The sequence below is a fragment of the Labrus bergylta genome, chromosome 12 (genome assembly GCF_963930695.1).
Source record: "Labrus bergylta chromosome 12, fLabBer1.1, whole genome shotgun sequence".
Lineage (NCBI taxonomy): Eukaryota > Metazoa > Chordata > Actinopteri > Labriformes > Labridae > Labrus > Labrus bergylta.
In genome coordinates this window covers 20589069-20614699 of record NC_089206.1, presented here as the reverse complement: position 1 = coordinate 20614699, position 25631 = coordinate 20589069, and the positions used below count along the sequence as shown (strand labels likewise).

The following is a 25631-nucleotide window of genomic DNA, read 5'->3' as shown; positions in this document are numbered from 1 at the left end:
TTTTTGTGTGTTTCTCCTGGTATTGAATTATCCCGTTCTCGTGTCTTTGAAGATTGGCGCCTCGCTCTGATCGTGTCCCTCGTGTGCAGAAACCTGCAGCAGTCAGAGCTCTCCTTAAAGGTAACATGTTTCCTCTCTCTCTCTCTCTCTCTCTCTCTCTCTCTCTCTGTCTCTCTCTCTTTCAAAAACATCTCTGTTTCATTCTGCATGAACCATTCAGCGCTGTAATCTCATAAGCTCTTCCACGGAGGCCTCGGCTGCTCGGCTGCTTGGGCATCCCCATCAGACGTGATGGAGGAAAAAAAAGATGATGATAAAAAATGAACTGAAATCCATAAAGCCGACGGCGAAGCAGAGCTGCAGCTGAGGGGCTTTCTTTTGATAAATCGACCCACTTCTCTGAGCTGTAATCGTTTGTTTTGCGGTCAGAGGGGTTACAGAGAGTTTCAGTCCGCACTTCTTCAGGGTAACGTTTCTGTATCTGGTTTGCCCTGAATTCAAGAACGCTAACAACACACAGCCTCGACTCTCGAAGGTTTAGTTCCAACCCAGTTAGTAAAAATAGGCAGAGAGGGGAAAGAGTCGCCCCACAAAGAGCTCTCACTACAGACGTTCAGGTCAGACTCTGAGGACACGTAGAGATTATGTCAGCAGTAACAAGTTAATTATTAACTACGGCCTGAAATGAATGCAGTCATTATTATTTTAGGTTTATTTTTGGGGGATTTTTAAGACGTTAAGGACAGTGGATAGAGCCAGAAATAAAGGACAGAGAGAGAGAGAGAGAGAGAGAGAGAGAGAGAGAGAGAGAGAGAGAGACCGGGGAGGGACATGCAGGTCAGAAGCCGCCGGTCGGATTTGAACCCAGGCTGCCCACTTGGAGGACTATAATGCACGCTTCCATCGCTGCAACACCTGTTGGTTTGACCTGATAACTGCTCTCATATCTGGCAAACCGAGATATGAGAGCTAATCTAAAGTTAGAAGGAGGACATACTGGCTGCTGCATTGTTGTCAGAGAGGCCAGCACTTCAACATAGCATGTTTCCTTAATCTCTGACCATACAGTAAGGTACCTTTATCATCTCACTCACTACACATCTCACTGATTGGACCTTTAAGGACTTTCAACCTGAAGCAGTAGATGATTAAATTGTGCCCCGCCTTTAAGGAGACACAACTGAAAGCTTGGGCCGGCCCAGGAGAGATATTTGTAAACTGCCAGGAAACATTCTGGCATCTCTTATTTTATCGACTGTCTAACACATCCTCTGGGCACTAAATCACATTTTCACAGCCTACAAAAAAAGTTAGATTTCTGCATTTTGAAGCAAACAGAGTTCACAAAAAAAATAAAAATCAACGAGTAATCAATGAGCCCAGTGCTGCTGACATTTCACGCTTTTAATATTCACTGTGGCATTTTACTGAGGAGCAAAAACACCTGCAGAGTTAAAGTCACAGATTCAACGTGGAAAAAAGACTTTCTGCATCTCTCAGAGATTAACAAGTCGGACATGTTAATATTTTATGTTTATATCCGAGTTCCTGCATTTGATCGTGATTCGCGGTCAGGTCAGCCAGAATTTCAACCAGATTCCTTTTTTTAGTTTTTCACTGTGAAAAGGAACGAGCGCCAGGACAACCAGCTGGTGGTCTCGACTGTTCTCCATACAGCAGGTGTGTGGTCTCTCTCGCGATTGATGATTATGATGTTTAATATCAGTTGAAACTGCCCTCGTGTCTGAAGTCTACCATGTTTTAACACCAAGATTTGGAGATCCTCTGTTATAGGCATGACAGAATAACAACGTAATAAACGAGGAGTTGATGCAGATTGTTTCTGCGTTCTCTGTTGAAACATCTTTTACATTTATGATTCTCATCGTTGTGTTTTGACAGATTGAATGTTTTTTATTCTTGCAGCTCACACACCCAACTGACTGAATGACACATCGTGTTACCTAGCAACAGGCAAGACGCCTCTCACTGCATCAGGGAAATGAAATCAGAGCTGCAGGAGAGGAAGCCGCAGAGTTTGCACGTCTGCTCACTAGCGTCCAGAGATCTGCAAAACACCAAAACGCAGACTTTCTTTCTTTAGAATACAGAACTTAATAATCGTGTAAAAGTAAACGTCTTACAAAGTGTCTTCCACAGACGATCAGGACGCTGTGGAGTACAGGATGAGTCACTGACCCTCTTTTCAGTTTGTTAGACTTCATGTCGGAGGAGAAAGCTCACAGGGAGCGACAGCAGGACTAAAATAAGACTTAATGAAGTAGACTCGGGGTCATGGGTCTGTCAGAGGAGGGAAACCCTGCAGATAAAAGATGGAGAGCTCAGAGGATGAAGAAAAACCTGAGGAGACATTTCAAGCTGCAGCTGTAAAGGCTTGTTAACAGGGAAAGAAGGCCGCATGGTGAGAATCCATCCAGGGTTTCCTCTCAGTTTTTATAACGACCTCAGACTGAAGAGACGAGTCAGACGAGCGTCTCCTCCTCCATTGTTGTGGACAAAGCTGATATCAGTTATTGATTGGTCAGTTAGGGAGAAGTGACATTAACGAGAGCAGAGCTGGTCATCTTTTAACTGACAGCACAGCGACAAAAACAGCTGACGCAGAAGGCGTTATAGCGCTCAGGACGGTGAGCGCTGAAAATGCTGAACTGTGGACAGAGGCCCTAAAGCACTGCGGTAAAATATTTACGAGAAGTCTCAAACTGATATCGCTGATGTAAATAAACAGGAACAGCAATAGAGATGAGTGGTCTTTGGGGACAAAGCGACCTGGGGTCTCATTTATAACCGTTGCGTACGCACAAAGCCGGGTCTGAAACTGGGGTACGTCTTTTCCCATGCAAAGTTTGTGATCTATAAAAACAAATCTGACGGTAAAATGTGCTCACCGGTATGCAAACTCTGACCCAGGCGTACGTTCATTTTGGAGGCATGGGAAATTGGCGACACAGACGGCGAAGTGGTGAACTGAAGCCTGCAGAAGGTATATGGACCTCATCCACATTTTATTTCACTAAATATCAAACTTTACTGACAGATCCACGTCATCAGAATCATTCAAACCGATGGTTTTATTTAGGTTATAATCGCGCATGTAGTGAGCCGTTTCCGATAAGTAACTTTCATTATGACAATATATAAAAAAAAAAATAAAAAAAAAAATAAAAGTCTGCCACATACATATTGCATCAGCGCCGTCTCGCCTTCATTATCCCGGACGGACCTCAGAGGACCGGACTTGTACACTAATGTAATCACTGATGTAGAGTTAAAAATTAGACTAACACAAAGACCATAGAGCCACCAGTTTTCATTCATATCTTTCAATATCGTGCCTTTATCATCAAGTGTGGTTTTTAGTTTTGATAAAAAGATGCCTGCGTTAAGACGCACAGAGCGCATAGAGACACGGCGGTGGCTTCACACATTTCTCCTTCTCGTTACTCAGCATGTCTTCATCAGCAGCACGTATTTATTCTGTAAATAATTCAAGTGTGGACAAGTCGGGGCATCTCTGAAACAATCAATAGGTCTATATATCCTCATAATTAGTCACAAAGCAGACGGAGTTTCCCACGAATAAAAGGGGCCAACAATAAAAGTTTTTGTTCATTGATCAAACTTTTGATTACTAATATGATAGAGTGAGGGAGCCTGCTAACTTTCATTTCTTTGTCTAAACTTCCGGGATCCAGCGCTGGAAACCTCTGATCTGCCCCCTCGTTTGTATGCATTTTCATTTACGAGCTGCTTTGCATTGACCGTTTATGGTTGATTGTGGGCGTGTAGAGGGCCGAACATGGGACTAATCTACGTGCGTACATTTCCAGGTGGATCGTGATTTATAAAGGGAACATTGCGTGCAGGTGTGCGTACGAACGGTTTTATAAATCTGAATCATTTTGTGCGCACACCATTTCCGGGTTTTTGGCGCACGTAAATTTTTAGTATGGATTCTACGCACTCTTTTATAAATGAGACCCCTGATGGTGGTACAAGAAGAAAGGTCAAGGGGTCAACAAAATCAATAAAAGTCAGATATTGATCCTTTAGATTCAACACACAAAGAAAATCTCATGGTGTTCCTGCTGGTCGCTGTAGAGACATTTATCTACAAACTGTAGTTCTGCATGGACGACAACTCTTCTCTTCTTTGAAGCCAATATGTGGCACTTTGACTCTGCAGGTTTATCAACAAATTCATATTTCTTGTCTCTTATGTTTAGGGCCAAAGTTTCCCCTGCTTAGAACAGGCTGTTTATGTGTCTGTACCTTTAAATATGTAAATGAGCTGTGTCTGACCACGCCCCCTCTCTGGAAGGGCTTGGCTGTCTCTGTCTTTCTCGCTCCATGTCCTATTGTTTACGGTGAAAAGGCAGACTCAGAGGGCAGAACAAACACCTAGCTGTGGGAGTGTCACCCACCTGGGGGAGGGGCTACTGCCCTTTGTGCTGTCATGAAGGGAAACTCTCCAAACGGCCTGTTTGAGCACACATTTTCTGAAAAGTGGAGCAGGCAAAAGTCAGAGAGGATGGACTTTTCTCATCATTGGGGGGTTTGTAGACAGACTAGAGACACATATTAGTGTTAGAGGAACATGGAGAAGTGGATTTAGAATCATATGGGACCTTTAACACCCAAGAAGAGGGTTATTCCTAAAGGTGGCCCTTTTATAGACCTTTATTCATAAAGTCTGCTCAGAGATTTGTTCATTGAACACATGGAAACTTTTTTCCTCTTGTTCATCTCGGTCAGACTGAAATCTATCTCCGCTCAGGTGCGTCTCAGTGCTATGATCCCTGGAGGGAGATTTCCCCCTTTAGAAGACGAGAACTTCAGCAAACAGAGGTGAGGGTACGAAACAGATGAGCTACAGGTGCGTTACATATGCGTAGATGCTTCAGAAATAAAAGAGCGATTCCTTCAAGAGTCTGGAACAGGAACCTGTCTGGCATCGACTCTCAGGCCCACACAGCTCACACACCTCTCACTACGACTACGTGTGAAGAGAAATCAATCCAACAGGTCTCAGCAATGACACCTGGGAAATGAGGGATCCCTCTGTAGGCGAAGAGACGGAGGATGATGTCCTACAGCCGGGGGGGCGGGGGTGGATATGATGAACATTATGTAATCAGAGTGAGAAGACGAGAGCGTCTGCAGCTCATCTGTAATACGGTGTTTCCTTGTCTGAACGCTCTGATGAGGACTACTCTCATTTCATCAGGCAACAAACTATCTGCAGCAAAGACAGCACAGAGGCGAGGAACCATGACGGCCTTTTAACAAACAAACAAAAACATCCTGTTCTGTTTACAACAATCCAGACAAGCTCCCAATGCGGTTATAACAATGTAAACAATCTAAGGTCTGCAAGTATGTGCCATGAATAAAGACAACAATCATACTCAGAGTCAGCATAGCAAGGAAGGAGGAAATGTGTACTTTTCCACTTTTCCACTTTTTCATATGAAGTGTTTTAAAATGATGAAATCTCTGTTATTCTAACGACTGATGTATTTAAATGTGAGGTCATGTGACAGTCAGTCTGTAGGGGCTTGGGTTGGGAAGCTGAAAGGTCACCGGTTTGAGTCCCGGTGTGGACCACATCTGGAAATTAGTCTGGTAGCTGGAGAGGTGTCAGCACACTTCCTGAGCACTGCAGAGGTGCCGTGGAGCAAGGCACCGAACCCCCCCCCTCCCAGCTCAGGAGGGGCAGAAGTGGAGTGGCCCCCTCACTCTCTCGTCATCTCTCCTTGAGTGTCCACAGGATCATGTTTGTGCATGTGTGTGTGTTTCAGTCTATGTGTGTGTAGCATGTTCAATAACAACAGAGTGGAATTTCTTCTTCATGTTTTTAACCAAAAGCTCCAGAGACAGACAGAGAGAGAGACAGACAGAGAGAGAGAGAGACAGACAGAGAGAGAGAGAGAGAGAGAGAGAGAGAGAGAGAGAGAGAGAGAGACCACTGCATAAAGCCCGGAGTACGAGGTACGATTTCAGGTCAATTCGATTTTTTGAGCCGTACGACTCATTTTGAAGGCGTCCGTCTTGCAGTGTACGCTGAGGCACCACAGCCAATCATTATTCGATCTGCTGCTCCCGAGCACTGTGAGCAGAGCCACAAGAGCTGATTCCCCGACTCCGGACCGCCCCCCCCCCCCCTCATCACACAGCTTTAAAGGCGACTATTCACAAGTCTGTGCAACCCCTACTGCAATCATAATCAAATGTTTAATCCCTGCCTTTTTCTGCGTGCCTGAACATGAAAAACACAATGCCTTTTTAATTAAATCGCAGAAATTAAACAAGAGAGTAATCTTGGATGAGGGGGAAAACCCTCGACAGAATCAGCGAGCAGGTGTGAGATCTGCTGCATCTTAATCAAACACAGATTATCTCCCATATCAACTGTCTGCACTCACAACAAACCTGGAACTGTCAGCATCCTCTCGCTCTGCACCACACGCAAGGCAGTCAACAGAGAATCAGACCCATCGGCATGAGAACCGCGTCATCCTAGACATCCCTGAGCCGAGTGAACGACACAGAGAGAACAGCGCGTGATCGTCTGGGAGTCTGTCGGACGATCAACAGGACACACAAACACTTTCTGACCTTCATGCGTCTGCAGAGCTGGAAGTTAAAAAAGTGAAAATGTTATCTTCCCGGCAGAGCGAGCGCTCGCTTCCTCCCCCGATGAGGACCTGCGCTAACCCTCACGTGGGAGTCCGCAGCACCACAAGTCATCGCAGATCTTCTGTTTACACGAGCACACTCAGAGATCACTCAGAGCTAACACAGCAGATATCACAGCAGAGTTTCTCTTCACTCTCTTCAGGTGAACTTTTTACATTTGGTGAATTCCAGTAAGTTGATTTTAAACCTCCAGACATCTTATTATTTATTTCTAATGAATAGTTTCCACCTGACGTCACACGCTTTAAGAACGATTCTATGTTATAATAAATCAAACAAAATGAGCAAATCTGTCATCTGTCATTTCTCTCTCTGTGCTTGTAGCCTCGACACAACTGCAATATAGTAAATTCTTTCGGAGGATGATCTTGGAGCGGCTGGGAGAAACTGAGTGCCTGTTGTCAGTCAAACCCTGTGCTGTCTCAGGAGAGCGCCTGTGTCATCCACAATGCATCATTCTGCTGTGTATAGAAACCACAGTGTGTTAAAGACAGAACAATGGTGCCACAGTCGATGCTGCACCAACAAGGAGAGCATTTACGGCTGCAGAGATACGTTAGCTCTGTGCTAAAGCTAACAGATATAAAGCTGCACTCACAGTTAAGAGTTTTAGATCTATGACTGCATTTTCAATTTCCAAACTTTTAGATTGAAGTTTGAGAAAGCCGAGACTAACTAAAGAGAGTTAAACGTACCTGAAGATTGTTAACGCTAACAGATACAAACTTTAACGAACAAGGTTGCAACACAGCCCAGGGTGTATTTGCTTTTAACTTTTGATCATATATAAGGAGCTGTTCCATCTCATCTGCACATCGTCATGGAGACGGTTCAGTCTGAACGACTTTAAAGTGAGACTGATCAGGACCGTCAGTCCGATATACTACACGTTAATGACATCAGTAGTGGACCCGACACTGATATGAGATCAGATCTGTCCGCTCTGTAGTTAAAATAACAGAGATAATATCCTTATAACTTTTTAAAAGACGTTCCACAGCGTGCAGCTTCATCTGATATTCTTACTGATGTGACACCTGTTTGAAATGACTTCTTTGCATGCAGTTTTCATGAACAGGATTCAGATCTGTTCCTGCTGTTTGTACACGCTCACAGTGGCTGCAGACATGAGAAGCAGAAGCTGCTTCACACGACCATCGACAGGAAATGAAGTCAGTTTTCTGCCAATCAAACGCATCCCATCAGAGCCGACTAGCTCCTGCATTCAGATCAATGCTAACGTCTCCAGCTGCTGTGTTATCAGCAGAGAGAGAACATGTGGGTGTGCTGCAGTGCAGCAGGGACACCTCACTGAAGGAAAAACACTGGAGCTATTTCTGGAGCAGGAGAGGAGTGTAAGTCAGAGAGGTGTGTTCAGTGTTTTAGGTGTGGAGTCTGGATCCAGCTCGTCTCATTAGCATTAACAAACGACGACACCTGACATGTGTATCTGTTTCACTGTGAATGAGCAGCTGACGGCCTGCAGGCCATCAGACAAGGTGAGGAGGATACAGAGTGACAGATGTGCTGAGCGCTAAGAGGTTTCCTCTGCTGCTGACTCAGTCCGCCTCCGAGAGCCGGACATGAGACACCAACGCCTCCCTGTTTAAGTTTTACAGTTCAAATTAGAGTCCTCATGATACCAGATATAAAGAATCACTTCTATCTGAACCACTTCTCTTGCCCACTTCCATCGCTGCAACACCTGTTGGTTTGACCTGATAACTGCTCTCATATCTGGCAAACCGAGGGGCGTCCAAAACGGCTGTGTGGGGGGTGTCTTACAAGCGCCTACCTTCTCTGGTCCAAACAAATCCAGAGCATTCAGGACCAGAATCTAAAGTTAGAAGGAGGACATACTGGCTGCTGTATTGTTGTCAGAGACGCCAGCACTTCAACATAGCATGTTTCCTTAATGTCTGATCATATAGTAAGATACCGTTATCATTTCACTCACTATTTAAGTTGAGTGCACATAACCCGTCTTTAAAGCCATTCTCGTGGTCATGTGGGTGCACGATGATGCTCTTCTTGCTAACACTCATCAAGCTTCCAATAAAAACTCTTACAATTGCACATTTTTTTTTTAACAATAACCCAATAACCTCAATTTCCACATATTTCAGGTTTGCCACGGTCCCTCCACTCTGCTCTGCTACATTTCCAATACGCTGCGAGTCTATTTTTCACGGAGCTCGCTGCAGGCACGTGTCAAGTAGAACAGAATAGATCGACCTGGAAAGGAAGTCGGACAAGGAAACACACAGAGCGTCTGGTCAATTTAAAAAATAAGCAGAAAGAACTCCTGTGATTCCCCAACAGCCTCTGCGCCATCTTTTGTTATTGTTTTGATTGAAAGCCCCCTGGTGGTGGAATCTACGTACTGTGCCTTTAATGACTTTATTAATAAATACAAATCCAGCCTAAATCTAGATTCGTTTTATTTTTAGTCATACTTTTACACTTTAAACTTTTGGCTGGTTTGACTGGTTTGGCTGTAGCTCCTTTTTTTATCTTCCAGTCTCTCCCAGTGATTCTCAGACTGGAGGAAGTCATCATTGCTGCACTGACTTCTCCTCTCTGACAGCACAGAGCGGCGATGCATGAAGGACCAGCACGCTGTCTCCTCTCTCTCTCTCTCTCTCTCTCTCTCTCTCTCTCACTCTCTCACTCACAGGACACAGACTTCCGTCCTTCATTGTCCCAACATGGGCTGCACCATGCACACTGCAACACTAACCCTGACTCACCCTGAACTCCAGAAACACAGCCTGCTGAAGGATCACAAACACATACAGACCTTAACACGAACACGTATAAAACCCTGTTTATAGTGATGATAGGCCAGTACTCCCACTATGTTTTGATTCTGGTGGGTCAGGAGAGTGTTTGTTTCTGCAGCTTTACTTTAACTCCAGCAGCGGGTTCATCATGATTTATATGAATATTATTATATTAAAGGAAGGAGCGTCACATGTCAGTGATGATGAGTTCCTGTCAGATGATGTCATACAGTTATCTCTCTGTTAACCCTGGAGACACACAGACACACACACACACACACACACACACACACACACACACACACACACACACACACACACAGACACACTGATAATACACTCATCTCTCTCTGACGTTCTGACATGTTTGACCTTCTTTGTGATATGAGCTAAGCTCTGACAGCTGGAGGCAGACCAGCACACACTGAGACGTCACACACTCATATGCTAATGGCTAACAGCTAACAGTTGGAGGAGAAAACAAGGTTTAGCATTTCCTTCAACCAGTGGTTCTCAACTGGTCTAGCCTCAGGACCCACTACCAACAATTTCATAAAAGTCAAGACCCCAAATCTCTGCCAGTCATCACTCACAAAATGAAGAAGCTAACCATTCCTGTAGCTGCTTTTAGACGTAACATAATGAAACATATTTCTCTACATCTCAGGGATGTGTATTTACGGTCGATATTGGTCAGAGGTGGAGTACATCCTGCACAAGAGAGGATGGATCAAACCCATGAGGAAGTTACCGTCCACGCTGAGAGTAGAGGATGGATATTTAATAATCCTGTAGTTAATAATTCAGCTCATTGTTTGCACATCATTTGGCAGACTTTAAGGTCCGGCCATGTTACATAACTTGAGCCTGGAAGAGTCATTAAAGGGGATTGGATGAACCGGAGTAGCTGCAGTCATGCTGAAGTAATTGGTCCAATCCCCTGCCTATACTTTAACCCTTTCATATCCAGGTCGGTGCAGCTCAGACTAGATAAAACACAATGTCCCTGGATTACTGCACAGCTACTGCATGATTATTATATTCTGCACTGTTCTGCATGTGTGTGCCAGGTGATACAACAAGTGTGTCTCTGTTGGATTTATAATTTTGTAAAGCCCCTTTTCACACATTTTCTAAATAATCTGAGTCACTTTGCCCCCCCATTACTCCTCTACAACATTTTATTTTGAAGGCCAAACGTCACAGGGTGTACATTTTGTGGTTTGAAATAGGGCTGAAGTGACTACAAGGAGACACTGCGGGAGTTTACCTACGGTGCCCCTAAGGGGACAAAATAACAACAAAAACGCTGACAGCCCTAAAAAGGATGTTTCCACAATATTAACACACCAGTAGAAAACAGCAGAGTAGATGTTTGTGTTCACACATGCACCCCTCCCAGACGATGTGGGGACATTTAAAGAGTGTGGAGAAGGTGTGAAAGGCGTTAAAGACACATCATAGTCAGAGGAAAGGATAACTAGTCCTGAAATATAAACTTCATGTGGTTGCAACAGGATGTAGACTTTGTTCCACGATTTTGAAGTTAAAACATGAACAGATTTCTCTCTTATGGCACGGCCCTTATCTGCAGCAAACTCGTGAAAACACAGTCACAACTATGTGGGTCACAAAAGGTCTAATGACACAAACACGAGCGTAAACATCCTCCAGGGACTGAAAATCAATCCAAACTTCATCACAACAAACTGAAAACACCTGCAGGAGCGAGGTTCAGAGGTAACAGAGATTTACAGGACTGATTTCAGTGACAGGTTTTTTACTTCTCTGTCATAAATTCCCCCCCCCCTCCTTTAATATCACAGAGGGAGTTGTCGGTCTGTGGCTCGGCGCTGCCTGTGGCTGCACAGATCGATCTGTAGCTGCTGAATAATGGACGTGAACATTAAGGAGAACAGAGGTGTTAAAGGAGGAAGCGCTGCAGCAGCTGTTCCTGCCTGCGAGCTGCTGGAGGTTGTGTATTGTTGGTGTTGTTGTTGAGGGAGCCTGTTGTATTTTCATCCTCGGGGGGGTTGGCCACAGTTTCTGTGCAGTGATTAATTCCTGTTAGTACGTTACATAACACTATTGTTACACATGCAGCTGACGTACCAGTTGCACTTTATGTGCTGCACGCAACAGTGAATTAATGCTGCACCGCTGCTCTGATGCTATTCTGTTTTAGAGCCCGATTGTTTCAAGATGGTCTCAGCACCAAAGAGGGGGAAATTACATTTATTGAGATTTGACTTTTAATCAAAACTTCTTTCTTTAAAGGTTTATTTTGGGGCTTTATTCTAGAGAAAGGACTGTGGAGTCTGAAACCGGAGAGAGAGAGAGAGTGGGGAATGACATGAGAGAAGGAGCCACAGGTTGGATTCAAACCCAGGCCGTCCACTTTGAGGACTGTAGCCTCCGTACATGGGGCGTGTGCACTAACCATTAGGCCAGGGGTTCCCAATCTTTTCCATGCTAAGGACCCTCCATAAAGCATGAACCTCAGATAGAGACCCCCTCATGCAACATTTCTTAAATTCCTTGGACATTATGATAGTAAAAAAATATAAACCTTTATGTGTGCTGGCTCATGAAGACAAGTTGTTGAGGCTCAAGCGGCTTTCTGTGGTAGCTCAGTCATGTTCAGGTTTCCCGGTGGTCTGTTCGTTTAGTAAAGTTATATATAATGAGGAGGCAGGAAGATAGTTTTCAGAGGTGCAACAATCATCTAAAAAGACAAATAATATTTTTTATTTTACTTCCAGTTTATTCCCTCTTCAATCCAAGTTTCCGCGACCCCACCAGGTCGCCCATTTTGAAGAACATTGCACTAGGCCAGTGGTTCTCAACTGGTCTATCCTCAGGACCCACTACCAACGCCTTTATGAGAAATCATGATCAAACTTCCTGATATTTCTCAGACAATCAGAGTCATTTAATGAACAGCTGTGAAGTTTGGACCTCGGACGGTGCGATACATCAGACACAACAAAGACGTGTTTAAAAAGCGTCTCATACACTTTTTTTGACACAATCCATTTGCAAGGCACACATTCGGGACCCACTGGAATCTGCTCCACGACCCACCAGTTGAGAACCAATGCACTAAGCTACGTAGCAGCAAAGAAGAGAAAATATAATCAGAGTGAGGAGAAAAACCAAGTGGATAAAGCTCGTTCTAAAACGAGGGTGAACCTTGTGTTGTCTTTTACCCGAGGACGTGGAGTTGGTCTACTTCCTGTTGGACAGGCAGGTGACAAACACCGGCGGTTAGCTTGAGCTAGCGTGTGTTAGCTTGCAGTGTAGCTACAAGCAGCAAAAGTACACACTACATCCTGCAGGGGGCGGGGCTTCTGGGGTAGATGAGCCCAGGAGGAGAGGCCCAGTTTGAATGTTGTGTTTACAAACTGCAGAAAACAGTCACTCTAACAGATTACATTACATAGTTCGGGAGCTCCAGTGTTTTCTTTGGATTCTGCTTGATGTGTAAAGGAGTCCAGTGAAATATCTTTTACGTCCTCTGACCTCCAACTGTGAAGGGGCTGACGTGAAAGAGATTCCTTCTACTTCAATAGCAAGGCTTCGTTTGGTGGCTGATGTTCTATCGGTTAAGCGATTGTAAACATCTGCCTGTTTTTGTTCTTTTGTTTCTGTTAAGACCAAAACTCCCCGCCAAGCCAGAGCATCACTACTGGCAGTTTGTAGCTCATAAATAAGCACAGGCTCTTTCTCTGGCTCGCTCTTTGGGTTTCTAAGAAAGAAACAAGTGTACTCTGTTGGCTGCGGCTCCAAAGAGGCCATACTGGATGTGTGTGTGGGTGTGAACGACCAGGACATAAAAAGAAAAGTCAAAATGAAACAGCATGAATGTGTGACTGCCACCCAGGACGGCGTCAGAGAGCCACCTGTTTGCAGGAACAGAGAGAGAAACCGTTCTCACAGGGTCGGATGTGTTTTTATGTTACTCATTCAAGGCCGCTCGGATTCCTCCGTGCTTCTCTGATACAAAAAGACATTTTGTTCTCGATTATTTCTTCTGAGCCTGAGAGCTCTAATCTGAGAAAGTCTTTCTCAGAGAGTTTCCTCTGGACTTATTGACTACTTCTGTCTGATGTCTGTAACTGCCAGGCAGTAAGAAGAAGACTGGATGTATCTTCCTGAATCTACATCTGTGTGAATAAATCAGATTATATCTCTGAGTCAAGGATTACATCAGCCTCTCCAATTTAAAGAGAGTAAAGAGGATGCTGAAATTGGATTCTTAAAAGTAGTTTCCTGTCTCTCTCACAGGCAGACTTTACATATACATATAATCCCCCAGTTTAATAGTATTGAACAACACGACGATGTTTAGATGAAAATCTTTTACTTTAAAGGTCCAATCAGTGATGTGTAGTGAGTGAAATGATAAAGGTATCTTACTATAAGATCAGACATTAAGGAAACATGCTATGTTGAAGTGCTGGCTTCTCTGACAACAATGCAGCAGCCAGTATGTCCTCCTTCTAACTTTAGATTCTGGTCCTGAATGCTCTGGATTTGTTTAGACCAGAGAAGGTAGGCGCTTTTAAGGCGACCCCCTGATGCATGTTGTGTGTAATCGTATCGGGCAGCTACTGAGAACACATGGCGATACAATAATCAAAGGTGAGGACAACGGATCCATCTTCAGTTTAACGCTGACACACACATCACGAGAGGTTTCCTGGTTACATACACACACACACACGCACACACACACACACACACACACACACACACACTGAAGGAGTCTGCTGGTCTCCAGTTAACTAGTTTAACTGCTCTCGGGCTGACTGGAGCTCTTTAATGCTCCCAACAGGGCGGCTAATCTGCAGGAGAGCTGTAGCTGCTGTTATCATCAGAGTGGGAATCATCCGAGGTCAGAGGATCTGATATTATTAATTTAAAATACTGTGTGTGTGTGTGTATGTGTGTGTGTGTGTGTGTGTGTGTGTGTGTGTGTGTGTGTGTGTGTGTGTGTGTGTGTGTGTATATATATATATATATATATATATATGATTTGCAATTTGTGCAGAATTGTGCTGATCAATGAAGGGAAGTTGGAATCTTCTATTCCCTCTTCAATAACATTTATTGCAGCAAATGAATCCCGCTTGGTGTACCTCAAGGTTCTATATCTGGCCCCTTATTATTTCTTGTCTATATAAATGATATTGCTGCAGGGTCACATAATACAGTCCTGTTCTTTTTGCAGACGACACTTGTCTTTTTGTCTAAAACTGAGAAGTAACAGGGTCGTGCCGATAGCCTAGATGTGGTTAGTGCGCGCCCCATGTGCTGAGGCCATAGACCTCTGAGATGGTGGCCTGGTTTTGTCCTTTCGAGCATGACTTTCCCCACTCTATCTCTCTCCCTGATTTCTAACATCATCCACTGTCCTATCTACAATGAAGCAAGAAAACAAAGAAAACCTTAAAAAGGAAATTGAACAGCTCTGATTACTGAATTAAATCAAAATCTTTCCAACAAGGTTAATAAAAGAGATGCACCGATTGTGAAAATCAAGGCCGATATCGATGTTCATCACAACAAACCGATATTTTCTCTCATGTGTGACATGAAAACAGATCAAAGTTTGTCCAACAGGTGACTTTCTCTGTCCAATAAAAAACATTTCTCTGAATCAGTAGCTGAACTAGATGTTCATTTCAGGATCTTCTGCACTTTTTACCACTTCACTATTATCTCATGTAGGCTTGTACATAATGGTCTTTGTTTATTAGTTTGTTAATACTGAATGCTATACTTCTTTACATGGAGAGCAGAGTTTACCAAAATATAATTCTTTGTATGTGTAAGCATACCTGGCCAATAAAGCTGATTCTGATAAATGTCTTTTGAGTGTTTTATAAACTACGACATTCACAGGGTTCTTCCACGCCAACACACAAGCATCTGCACTTTATTATTTTGTGTGAAACCAATAAAATAAACTGAAATTGAAACTGATCACCAACACTGTCAGGCAAATGTTGTAAATACCTGACTAACTAACTTCCAATAATAGCCAAACCAAACTGTATGCAAACGTGTGATTTAATGTACTCTCGCAGGACTTTTGAGTATCTGAGCAGCTGAGGATTTCAAAATAAAATAACAAAGTCTTGTCATCAGCTCACATCACCAAACAAAACTAAGCACAGTGTATTAGACAGATTCAATCTGCAAATCATGGGAGAAAAGGAAGATTACAATGTTTAAGACCGAGCTGTAAAAGGAAAATGCATTCGAGTAATGGTTTGTAATGAATTGTTGGACCACTGCAGCGTCTTTCTGGTGTCTTGTAAACCAACGAGAGATCGGGCACTTTGCGAGCATGACACAAAAATAAAATACAATCAATGAATGAATCCTGTAAGGGGCTTTGTGGTTCCAAATTGCATTTGTTTGATTTGTAGGTAAGTAACTTATGCTCTTCATATTATGGCTTTATTTCATATAATTTGAAACGTTGCTTTTGAAACAGCAAATTACAAGCAGCCAGATTATTAGCCGCTGTATGCAGCGTGCATACTTTTACAATATTTATCACCACATACAATGAAAAAGATGTCTTTTTCTTTATATGCAAAAACACAGCTTCAAGTAAAAGGAGGTTTCACCTATTATATATTTTTTTATTAAATTAAATGTAATAAATGATCTCCTGCCTGTCCTGATCTCCGTTTTGAAGCTATCTGCAAGTTATGACCACAGACTGTAAATATGAATGTTTGAAGCCTGAGTGAGGTCCCCCGTCTGTTCCTGCAGGGGGCACTGGAGTCCCATCGATGGCGGTCTCCATGCTGGAAATGCTGTCTCAGTCTAACTTTCAGTCAACCTAACGACAGGCTGAAAGCTGGAGCTGAGGCGGGTTTTAAACCTCCTGACAAACCATTACACCACGCCCACCTGTCAATCATGTCAGCTACACGCCTTATTGTGAATAACTCTGATCCTTCATCAAATCAAAACTGATGAGTCATCAAAACATTCATCCCCCTGTACAGTGTGTGTTGAACGAGACATGAGCTAATCAGACCTATTTGGTTTTTGGAACCAGGCTGTAAACATGTTAATCTCTGCTGTAAAAACAGGCTTTTTAGAATGGGTGTGTATGTGACTTCCTGTGCTTCTGCAGCCAGCCTCTAGTGGACACTCGAGGAACTGCAGGATTTTACACTTCAGCATCGGGTTCATGCTGTTGCCGTTTGGTCCTGATCTCCGTTTCAAGGCTATCCGCAAGTTATGATGTTTCTAAATGTAGCATTTGTAGTATTATGATGCTTGGGTACAACATTGTCGAGCACACAGTTGCAACATTTCACTCTATCAACCCCCCCCACACCCCTCCTACAACGCACAGTCACATGCTATAAAAAGAGGACATGTTGCATTAGTATCAACGACTGCACTGCAGACTGAGCTGTGCAACCAAATATTATCCATAAAGCTCTATTAATAGGTCGGGGCCCAGTCAGCAAAAACCGACACACAGGAAACACACACACATACACACACACACAAACAGTCCCACACAGGCTCATAAATAGCTTAAGGCAGCGTAGAGATCAATACTCAGGATGACTCAGATTGCACAGAGCTCAAAAACAATAAAAAAAAACCCAAACCAGATAAAGTCTGCAGGATGTGTTACTACACATCCACCAAGGACACACGGGCTCCATGTCGGCGTGAATCGTCATTTCAGGACCGAGCCATTAAAAACCAGACCTGCATCACTGAGCAACACAGCACCCATGTTTCCGTTTTATGTAATTTAATGCACGTTCTGGAGAATAAGGTGAGAATCGTGCAAAACACTTGTTACACAGTCTTAACAATGTTTTCGTCATGTGGGGAAAAAATAGACAAAGCAAACATTCATTTCACCTGACTGACCTGCGGTGTTTTGACCCGTGCAACCTAGTGTGCACTCATTTATCGTCTAGAAAGCGAGACGCAGAGGCAACATGACAGAAAGTAGCAATTAATACAATAAACAATGGAAACTACTGACGACCAACATTTTGTTTTTGCAGCCAGCAGACTAAAGTTGAACTCTCAGGTGATACAGGTGCCGGTAGAGGGTGAGTGTGATGCACAAAGTAGGTGTGAATAATGAGAATGGACAGGTGCGTCCACCCTTAAAGGGTCCTCCAGCAATTTAGTATCACACTTTCATAATGAGAGGAGAACTGCAAGAACAAACTGTCCTGATTGGACGGTGGTATCTTCATTCCTTGTCCGCAGTCTGGTTCAAACATAAAAACACCAAATCCCATCATGCAACTCGATAAGCGTTGTCATCTTCCCAGAATGTTAAAATTTGATACTTACAATAATCAAACAATTTTAATACATGTTTCAATACTATCAGTGCAATATCTAAACCGCTTTTCCCGTTCGGGGTCGCGGGGGCTGAAGAAGATCCCAGCTATCATTGGACAAGAGGAGGGGTTATCACAGGGCTGACCTACCAGCCACAATCACATTCACACCTACGGGCAATTTAGAGTCACCAGTTAACCTAACGAGCATGTCTTTGGACTGTGGGAGGAAGACGGAGTACCCGGAGAGAACCAACACATGGACGAGGAGAACATGCAGACTCCACACAGAGAGACTCCTGTCAGACGGGGATTCAAACCAGGAACCTCCTCACAGAGAGACTCCTGCCAGACGGGGATTCAAACCAGGAACCTCCTCACAGAGAGACTCCTGCCAGACGGGGATTCAAACCAAAGAACCTCCTTGCTGTGAGGGGACAGAGCTAACCACTGCACCACCCTGCAGCCTGTTTCGATTTCATGGCAGACAAACACAGACGTCTTGGGATTCCAATAGAGGATCATTTCTTGATTTCAAATATCAAAATATGCAGGCTAACTCAACAAAAAGGTTACCGTTTTGGGCACCTGAAAACAGAGTGCAAACTTTTGAGAAGCATCGTCTCTGTGGTCGTGTCAACTGGTGATATGCAGCTCCTCTGAAGATGGAGACTTTACACACATGTTCATTACACTTCCAGTGAATCGCCTTGCTCGAGTAGGTGGACTACAACAACAACAGAGTTCTGTTTGCGAACATGTCGACAGTCATGACTCCCAGTCGACATTTCCTCTAAATGTTCTCTCTTTGTAGTTTAGGGTCACAATCCCACCAATCCCACCTCATCGTCTGTCCACACAAACGTTTGGGTGCTAGGCATTCTTCTGTGTTTACACCTCACCGCTCTGTAGCAGGAAGAGGATGTGAGTATGAATGTGTTGTTAACTATAAATCACACCGCCGGCTACTGGCCTGGCATGTATACTACAGCTCATCTATATGGAGCCATGTGTACGACGGTTATCGAAACATTGTCGCCTGAACAAGGAACTTTTTTGAAAACTGAAATGAAGCAATTCTGTTTTCAGTGGATAATTTGTCATGTTAACGTGGCCTCAGTTTCCATAAAATGTTCTTGCCATAGAGGCCTAAATCTCTACAGTTGTTTTTAGAGGCGGAGAAAAACTCAAAACAAGTCAACAAATTGTAAAATCAGCCCTCAAACACACCTATCCCATTGTACTTCCTTATCTCTCTCTTATACAGGTAAGAAAAGGGAACACTAGAGCCTCCTATAAGGTCATCTCCGTTATCTTATGTGTCTTATGTGTCTTATCTATAGTATAAAAAAGTACCGACGCTTTTAATAAACAATATCTATTTCATAAAACAGGTACGGAGGAAAGGAAGGCATTTACCCATCAGAAATTGCAAGACAACTCCTGCACACTGTATCGGCAACATTTCTGAACCATAATGTTGCCGATACATTTGTGCAATTCAGACAGTGTGCGGGAGTTGTCTTACAATTTTTAAAACAATAAAGTAATTTTGGTGTCTAGGACTTTAACTTTTTAGCTACTGCGGTATCGAATCAGTCAACAGTATTGTTTGGTTTTTACTTTCTAAGCAAGGTTTAAAAATCTGGTGCTTTGACAGACCTAACCTCTGAAGCTATGTGCTATATTACCAGGTGAGCTAGCACAAAGGCCCCTTCCACACACACACACACACACACACACACACACACACACACACACACACACACACACACACACACACACACACACACACACACACACACATAGATGAACACATCCTTCACAGAAACAGAGCGACATTTTGGTTTGTCTGCCGTCTAAGATGCATCAAAAGGTGTTTGAAGGTCAATGTTTATTGATCTTTGTTGCCTTTGGTTATATTCTGTCATCTGTGGATCATTTCTAAAAAATAAAATAAAACCCTCTCTGACAGAAATGCATTATCTGGGAGGATGGAGATCTGCAAAAGCATCAAAACCAACTGGTGTTCTAATGTGCATGTAATCAACCTGCATCACAGCCGTTATATACGAGGATGTGGACGGCCCTCGCTACAATACCGCCTGATGTAATGGTTAAAGCACACACTGCCACAACAATGCCACCTCCACACACACACATATGCACACTAACAGCATGTCGCGCCCGCTGGCAGGCAGGTGCAGCCTCTGAGCGGTCTGCCAGACAGCCTCCGGTGCAGGAAGCCAGCCAGGCTCAGGCACCAGCCGCGCTAGCCGCTCAGCTAGCAGGTTGCATGCACACACCATCCCTGCCTGCAATGCGTGACACGACGAGCAGCCGGGCGTGAATCAATCACAAATGCTAATCACAGAGGCACAAACACACACACACACACACACACACACACACACACACACACACACACACACACACACACACACACACACACACACACACACACACACACACACACAGAAACAGTTATTCATGGAGGAGACGGTCCTTTGTCTCCGTGGAAACACAGATGAAAAAGATGAAGGATGCAGAGATAGATAGCTCACCGGTTTGCCTTCTTCCTCGCTCTCCACCTCTTTCAGCACATTATCCAGGCTAAGTGTGCGCGTGTGTACGTGTGTGTGTGTGTGTATGTGTGGTGAGCCGGCGAGGATACACACACTGCTACATCCCCTCCTCTCCCTCCCTCTCTCTCTCTCTCTCTCTCTCTCTCTCTGACAATCCCTCCCGCTTTCGCTCTCCTCCCTGGGATTTATTAAATTATTTCCTCCTCCTCCCTCCCTCCCTCCCCGCCTCCCTCTCTCCCTCTCTCTCTCTCCTCACAGCTGATAAAGTCGCCTTTCTTTTCACAAGCCTCTCTCTTTTTCTCGTCCTCTCATTACCCTCGATGAAGCGGTATCGCTCTGTTTTTTTTTTAAGCCTGACAGGCTCTGACAAAAATAGGAGAATTTAAAAAAATGGAGTGCCTGTTTTGTGTATTAAGAGCTGATATCTGCACGGTACAATGGTCCTCTCTCTATCTCTCCCTCTCTCTCTCTCCCTGTCTTTCACTCTCACACAGTGTCCCTCACCCGCCTGTTTCTAGTGTGATGCAGCAGTGCTGTAAGCTCCTCCCTAGAGGGACAGCGGTGCCACACAGCTGAGAGAGAAAGAGAGAGAGAGACAGAGAGAGAGGGGGATGCTGGGAAAATCTGGTGGCTGAGAGAGGAGGAGGGTTGGGCTGTGTGTGGGGGGGGAGGGGGGGAGGCGTGGTTTGGTGGGAGGTGCGGGGACAAGAGGGAGGGGGGAGGTTGGTGGCAGGAGAATCCGGTGCAAGGCAGGGCAGCCTGCACCGAGAGCATCATCCAGGATCTCAACACTTCCACCTCCTCCCTCCCTCCATCACACAGAGGGGGGTCTGTTCACTCCTCTCACACACATTTACACACTCTGAACACACACACACAGACACACACACACACACACACACACACACACACACACACACACAGACACAGACACACACACACACACACACACGCACACACACACACACACACACACACACACACACACACACACTCAAGATGCTTTCAAGGGAAGCCTTTTGTTGAGACAGATTTCTACATCAACAAAGAATTTTATTTGAATGAATTTCTTAGATTTAAAAAATGGCGTTTAAAACAACAATATATTGGAATTTGGTTGGTGAGTTTTGGCGGCCACGGAGGGTCTCCCCCTCTTGGACAACGTGTATTTGTTGACAATCAGAGGGCGGAGAAGCCGACAAAGTCGTTGTGAGAAGCCAAAGGAGCACGTCGACTGACCAGGTTCAGTGATATAAGCAGATATAACATTTAGATGAAATCGGTCTATGCTAGCGTTGTTAGCAAACTGTTAGCATGTGCAGTATGTGTGCATTCAACAGTTACCATGACAACTGTAAGTGGCTACATTGGAGAGGCTCATTTATAACATGCTAGTTGAGATATCGTACAATCGGGTGTACAAGACACACTTTTAATACCTCTCTAAAACATTGACTGCGTCCTTTATCCCGGTGCGAGCATTACTCCAGTGTGAAATGCTAACACGCTCAACGTCGTGGCCGTAAGTGCAGCAGCAGCCGCCATGACACACTGCAAGGGATCTGATATGATTGAAAATTCACCACCATTAATAGTGTACTGCTGGCTGTGCTGGGACTGACCAGACCAAACTGGCAACCCCCTTTTTTAAGATCTTTTCTCCCTCATTGGGTCATAGTCCTGGCTAATCTGGCGTGTCACGTTGGGCCGTAACGCTCATGGGCTGTGAGGACACAAAGTAGGAACCAATAGCAGCTGCTTCAAAAAGTGACATAGGTGTGCACTGCAACTCCGCGTCTTGAGCTCAAAAGTTGAACAAACTTAAACTTTTATGAGCGCCCAAGTTAAAACGTGTAATCGGGCCCAGTGTTTCATACACTCACAAGGACAAAAGTTAGAAACAAGCAAGTAGCTTAAATTCATACACTAAAGTAAACGAAACAGCAGCATCCCTTTTCAAAGAAATATCACAAGACACTCGGGTGTATTCTGCAAAATCAACTATGCATTTGACCTCCATTGTAACGGGCTTTGTAGCGAGCCTCAGCGGAGCCAAATGTAAGAAAATAACACCAAAGAATTCCAGAAGTGTTCGCGAGGCCGGATCCCACATGAGAAGTTATGTTAATGTGATTTGATTTTTTTGAGAACTGGCTCTTAAATGTTTCAACATCTTTACAAAGTATGAGCCTCTAAATATTTAATCAGGAGATGTGAATGCAGAGTTAGCCTTGAGAACACAGAAAGTTACAGCACCTCCCTCCAACCCTCACTCCTCTGCGAAACAAACATCAACAACGAGAAAACACAAAGCAACTGTGTGTGTGTGTGTGTGTGTGTGTGTGTGTGTGTGTGTGTGTGTGTGTGTGTGTGTGTGTCCTACCGACAGGATGACAGTCACACTCTGCTCTTCACACAGTAAACCAGCAGTGATCTGCCTCAGGGAATAGCACCAGGTTCTCCTCCGATCAAATGGACGGACACACACACCGAAGCACACACACACACAGGCTGCTGAAACATGCTGTCACAGCACATAAAGAGCAAGCGAGTGCAGCAAACAACATGAGAGGACGTGAGAGAAAAAGAGAGAGAGCAGAAACTGCACACAGGGACTGGTTTCATTACACGATAACTGAACTGATATTTATGAGGCCTGCAGAAATAAATATGACATGGAGAGGAGGAAACGATCTGTGGGAAAGGCTGCAGAAAGATTTTTCTGCATATTTTACAACATGGGGGCGACAGTAGAGGAGCGGTTAGTGCACGCAGACCAAGTACCCGATTCCTAGTTCTATCCACTTTCCTATCTCTAAAGAAAGGCCCGTTTTACTGTCTGGTCAGGACAGAAAGTAGCATCATGTAGTTTTTCAGTCGTTCTTTTTCACTCAAAGAGAACCTGCAGGAAGTTCTGAGGAGTAGTGACGCTGTGGACGTTGAGCTAATTGTGCTAACTGATCAGCACAAACAGGGGAGAGTCTCTGCAAGGTGAGGGTCACATCACACATGCAGAGATAGCACTAGCGAGCTAATCTGCTAGCTGAACACAACTGTCTGTTTAAGCTATTTTTACAGTGTTTTTAATCTGGTATCTTGCCTTATTAGCGCTGGGCTAAGTTTGTTAGCATTCCACCGATCTCGGTTGCTAACTGGACTATAAAGGTCTCCAGAGTTTTACCCCCCATGAGTGAATCCACTTACAGCTGCTGTGGAGAGGTCATCGAGACAAACTGTTTAATTTGCACGGAGAAACGTTTCCTCCTCTAACAGAAGAGCTGCTGTGAAATTGGCTGAGCACCGCCGAGATCCCAGGAGCACGAAGCGTCTGATTTTAATGAACGCACGTCCTCTCCTACAGAGTCACTTTAGCGTGACGAGCTAAAGGGGACTTCACGCCATTAAGAAACAAAAACAGATTTAGAAGAAGAACTAATTCACACCAATAGCAATCAAATATAAATAGTTAAAATAATAAGAGAGTAAAGATAAAGTTAGGAGTAGCTAAAAGAGAAGAGCCTCCTCTTTTTCTTTCTTTTCACCGCACATAAAAGCCACTATGACAAAAGCTCGCTTTCTGCCGACCGCCATGGCAACCCCAGCTTGATTCACAGGTACCTCATCACACCTGCATGTCGTACCAACATGAGGAGATCTGTGTCGCTCAGTGTGGCTGCAATAAACGTATAAAGCCCCTTGTCCACCTGGCGTTTTCCCCGGGCAGAAAAGCGCTGGCTGTGCGCTCGGTGGCGCTTGCATGAAGTGTTCGTGCGCTGAGAATAAAAGCGCTGAGCGTCTGTCCTGTTTCTATGACAACAGACTGTTGACAACGGCCGCTGTCTGACCGACACTGCTCAGTTACTTTTTACTGCATGTTTTATATTTGAGATCGGGAGCTGTGCTTTTTGTCTGGGCCGACGTCTACTGCTAAAAACGCTCTGTACAAATACAGTCCTATGGAGGCTATAAGAGCAGCTTGCAATCTGATTAACCCGTTGAAAACCTGCAAACCGTCATTCATCTAACCGCCTGCAGCAGAAACACGCTTGATTGCATTGAGTCTCTGAGGCAGCAGGATGGTCGGTCCTAAAACAGCAGAGTGTTCTGGAGCTCCAGGGAGAAGAATCTAAAGAGCTCTCACCCACCTACACTTTGTACTCACACCACAGCCCGGTGGCAGGTACATACAGTACAAGCTTCACCTGCTTTAACTCGTGTTGCCATGACGACACAGCATCAGCAGTCTGCTTGTGATTAGGAGCTCTAAAGAGAGAGGTCAGAGAGGGAAAACAGAGAGCTGCTGTACTCACTGTCCTCTCCGGGGCAGGGCATGCCCGGGCGCTCCGGGATACTGGGGAACACTGCGAGAAAGGAGTATCGTTTTAATCTGATGTTTTTATTCTCCTGACAGGAAATAAAATAATGCACAGGTCCTCAATAGAACAACATTTAACAAAATTAAGTGCTATAAAGGTAAAAACAGAGAATTAACAACATTGTCAAGCAAGAATAATACATTATGAAACTATGAGATTTTACTGTTTTATCGCCTTGTTTATGAATCAAAATATACTCCCCTAAATTCTCTCGTGCATTGTAGTAAATAGAATAACAATGATTCTGACAATAATAAAGTCCTGTCTGCTTTCTCACCGTGCAGCAGCAGTCCAGACTTCTTGGTCCGGTTGTAGATACGAAAAGCCTCCTCCAGCTCCATCTGAGATGAGATCGTACAAGGGTCCCCTGCACACACACACACACACACACACACACACACACACACACACACACACACACACACACACACACACACACACACACACACACACACACACACACACACACACACACACACACTTTTTTAATGTAAAGTCTAGGCGTTGGCTTCATGTACCCTTCAGAGGACATACAGCAGCACTGTAGATCATTTACTACATGACCAGAGTTACATTTGGACTTTTATCTTGTTGCAAAAAACCACAACTTGATTTAGACTTAGTGATCTTACATACAGTATGCTTGCTACACATTTAACATTTTTAAAATCTTAATTGACTTAAAAACTGTGGGAGACCACAGACATGATAACTGTTCCTGGTTTTCTTGATATTGTTTTTTTTTTTTTTGTTACATTTTTTGGGGGGCTTTTTGTGCCTTTGATGGAGAGATTGGACAGTGGATAGAGTCAGAAATCA

At 44.2% G+C, this 25631-nt stretch overlaps 1 protein-coding gene across 2 annotated transcripts in view; it reads right to left on the bottom strand.

Annotated features, from left to right (window-relative positions):
* Positions 1-25631, bottom strand: part of prkcz (protein kinase C, zeta) — an 82269-nt gene that overhangs the window by 50087 nt on the left and 6551 nt on the right. The window contains exons 3-4 of one of the 2 annotated variants that reach the window (XM_020630356.2): positions 25090-25179; positions 24747-24797 (exon numbers count right to left, since the gene is read on the bottom strand). In XM_020630356.2, coding sequence (XP_020486012.1) covers positions 24747-24797; positions 25090-25179 — 141 coding nt within the window. Of the gene's footprint in view, positions 1-6453; positions 6745-24746; positions 24798-25089; positions 25180-25631 lie in introns of those variants that run through there. The other variant, XM_065960840.1, reaches the window with a different exon arrangement.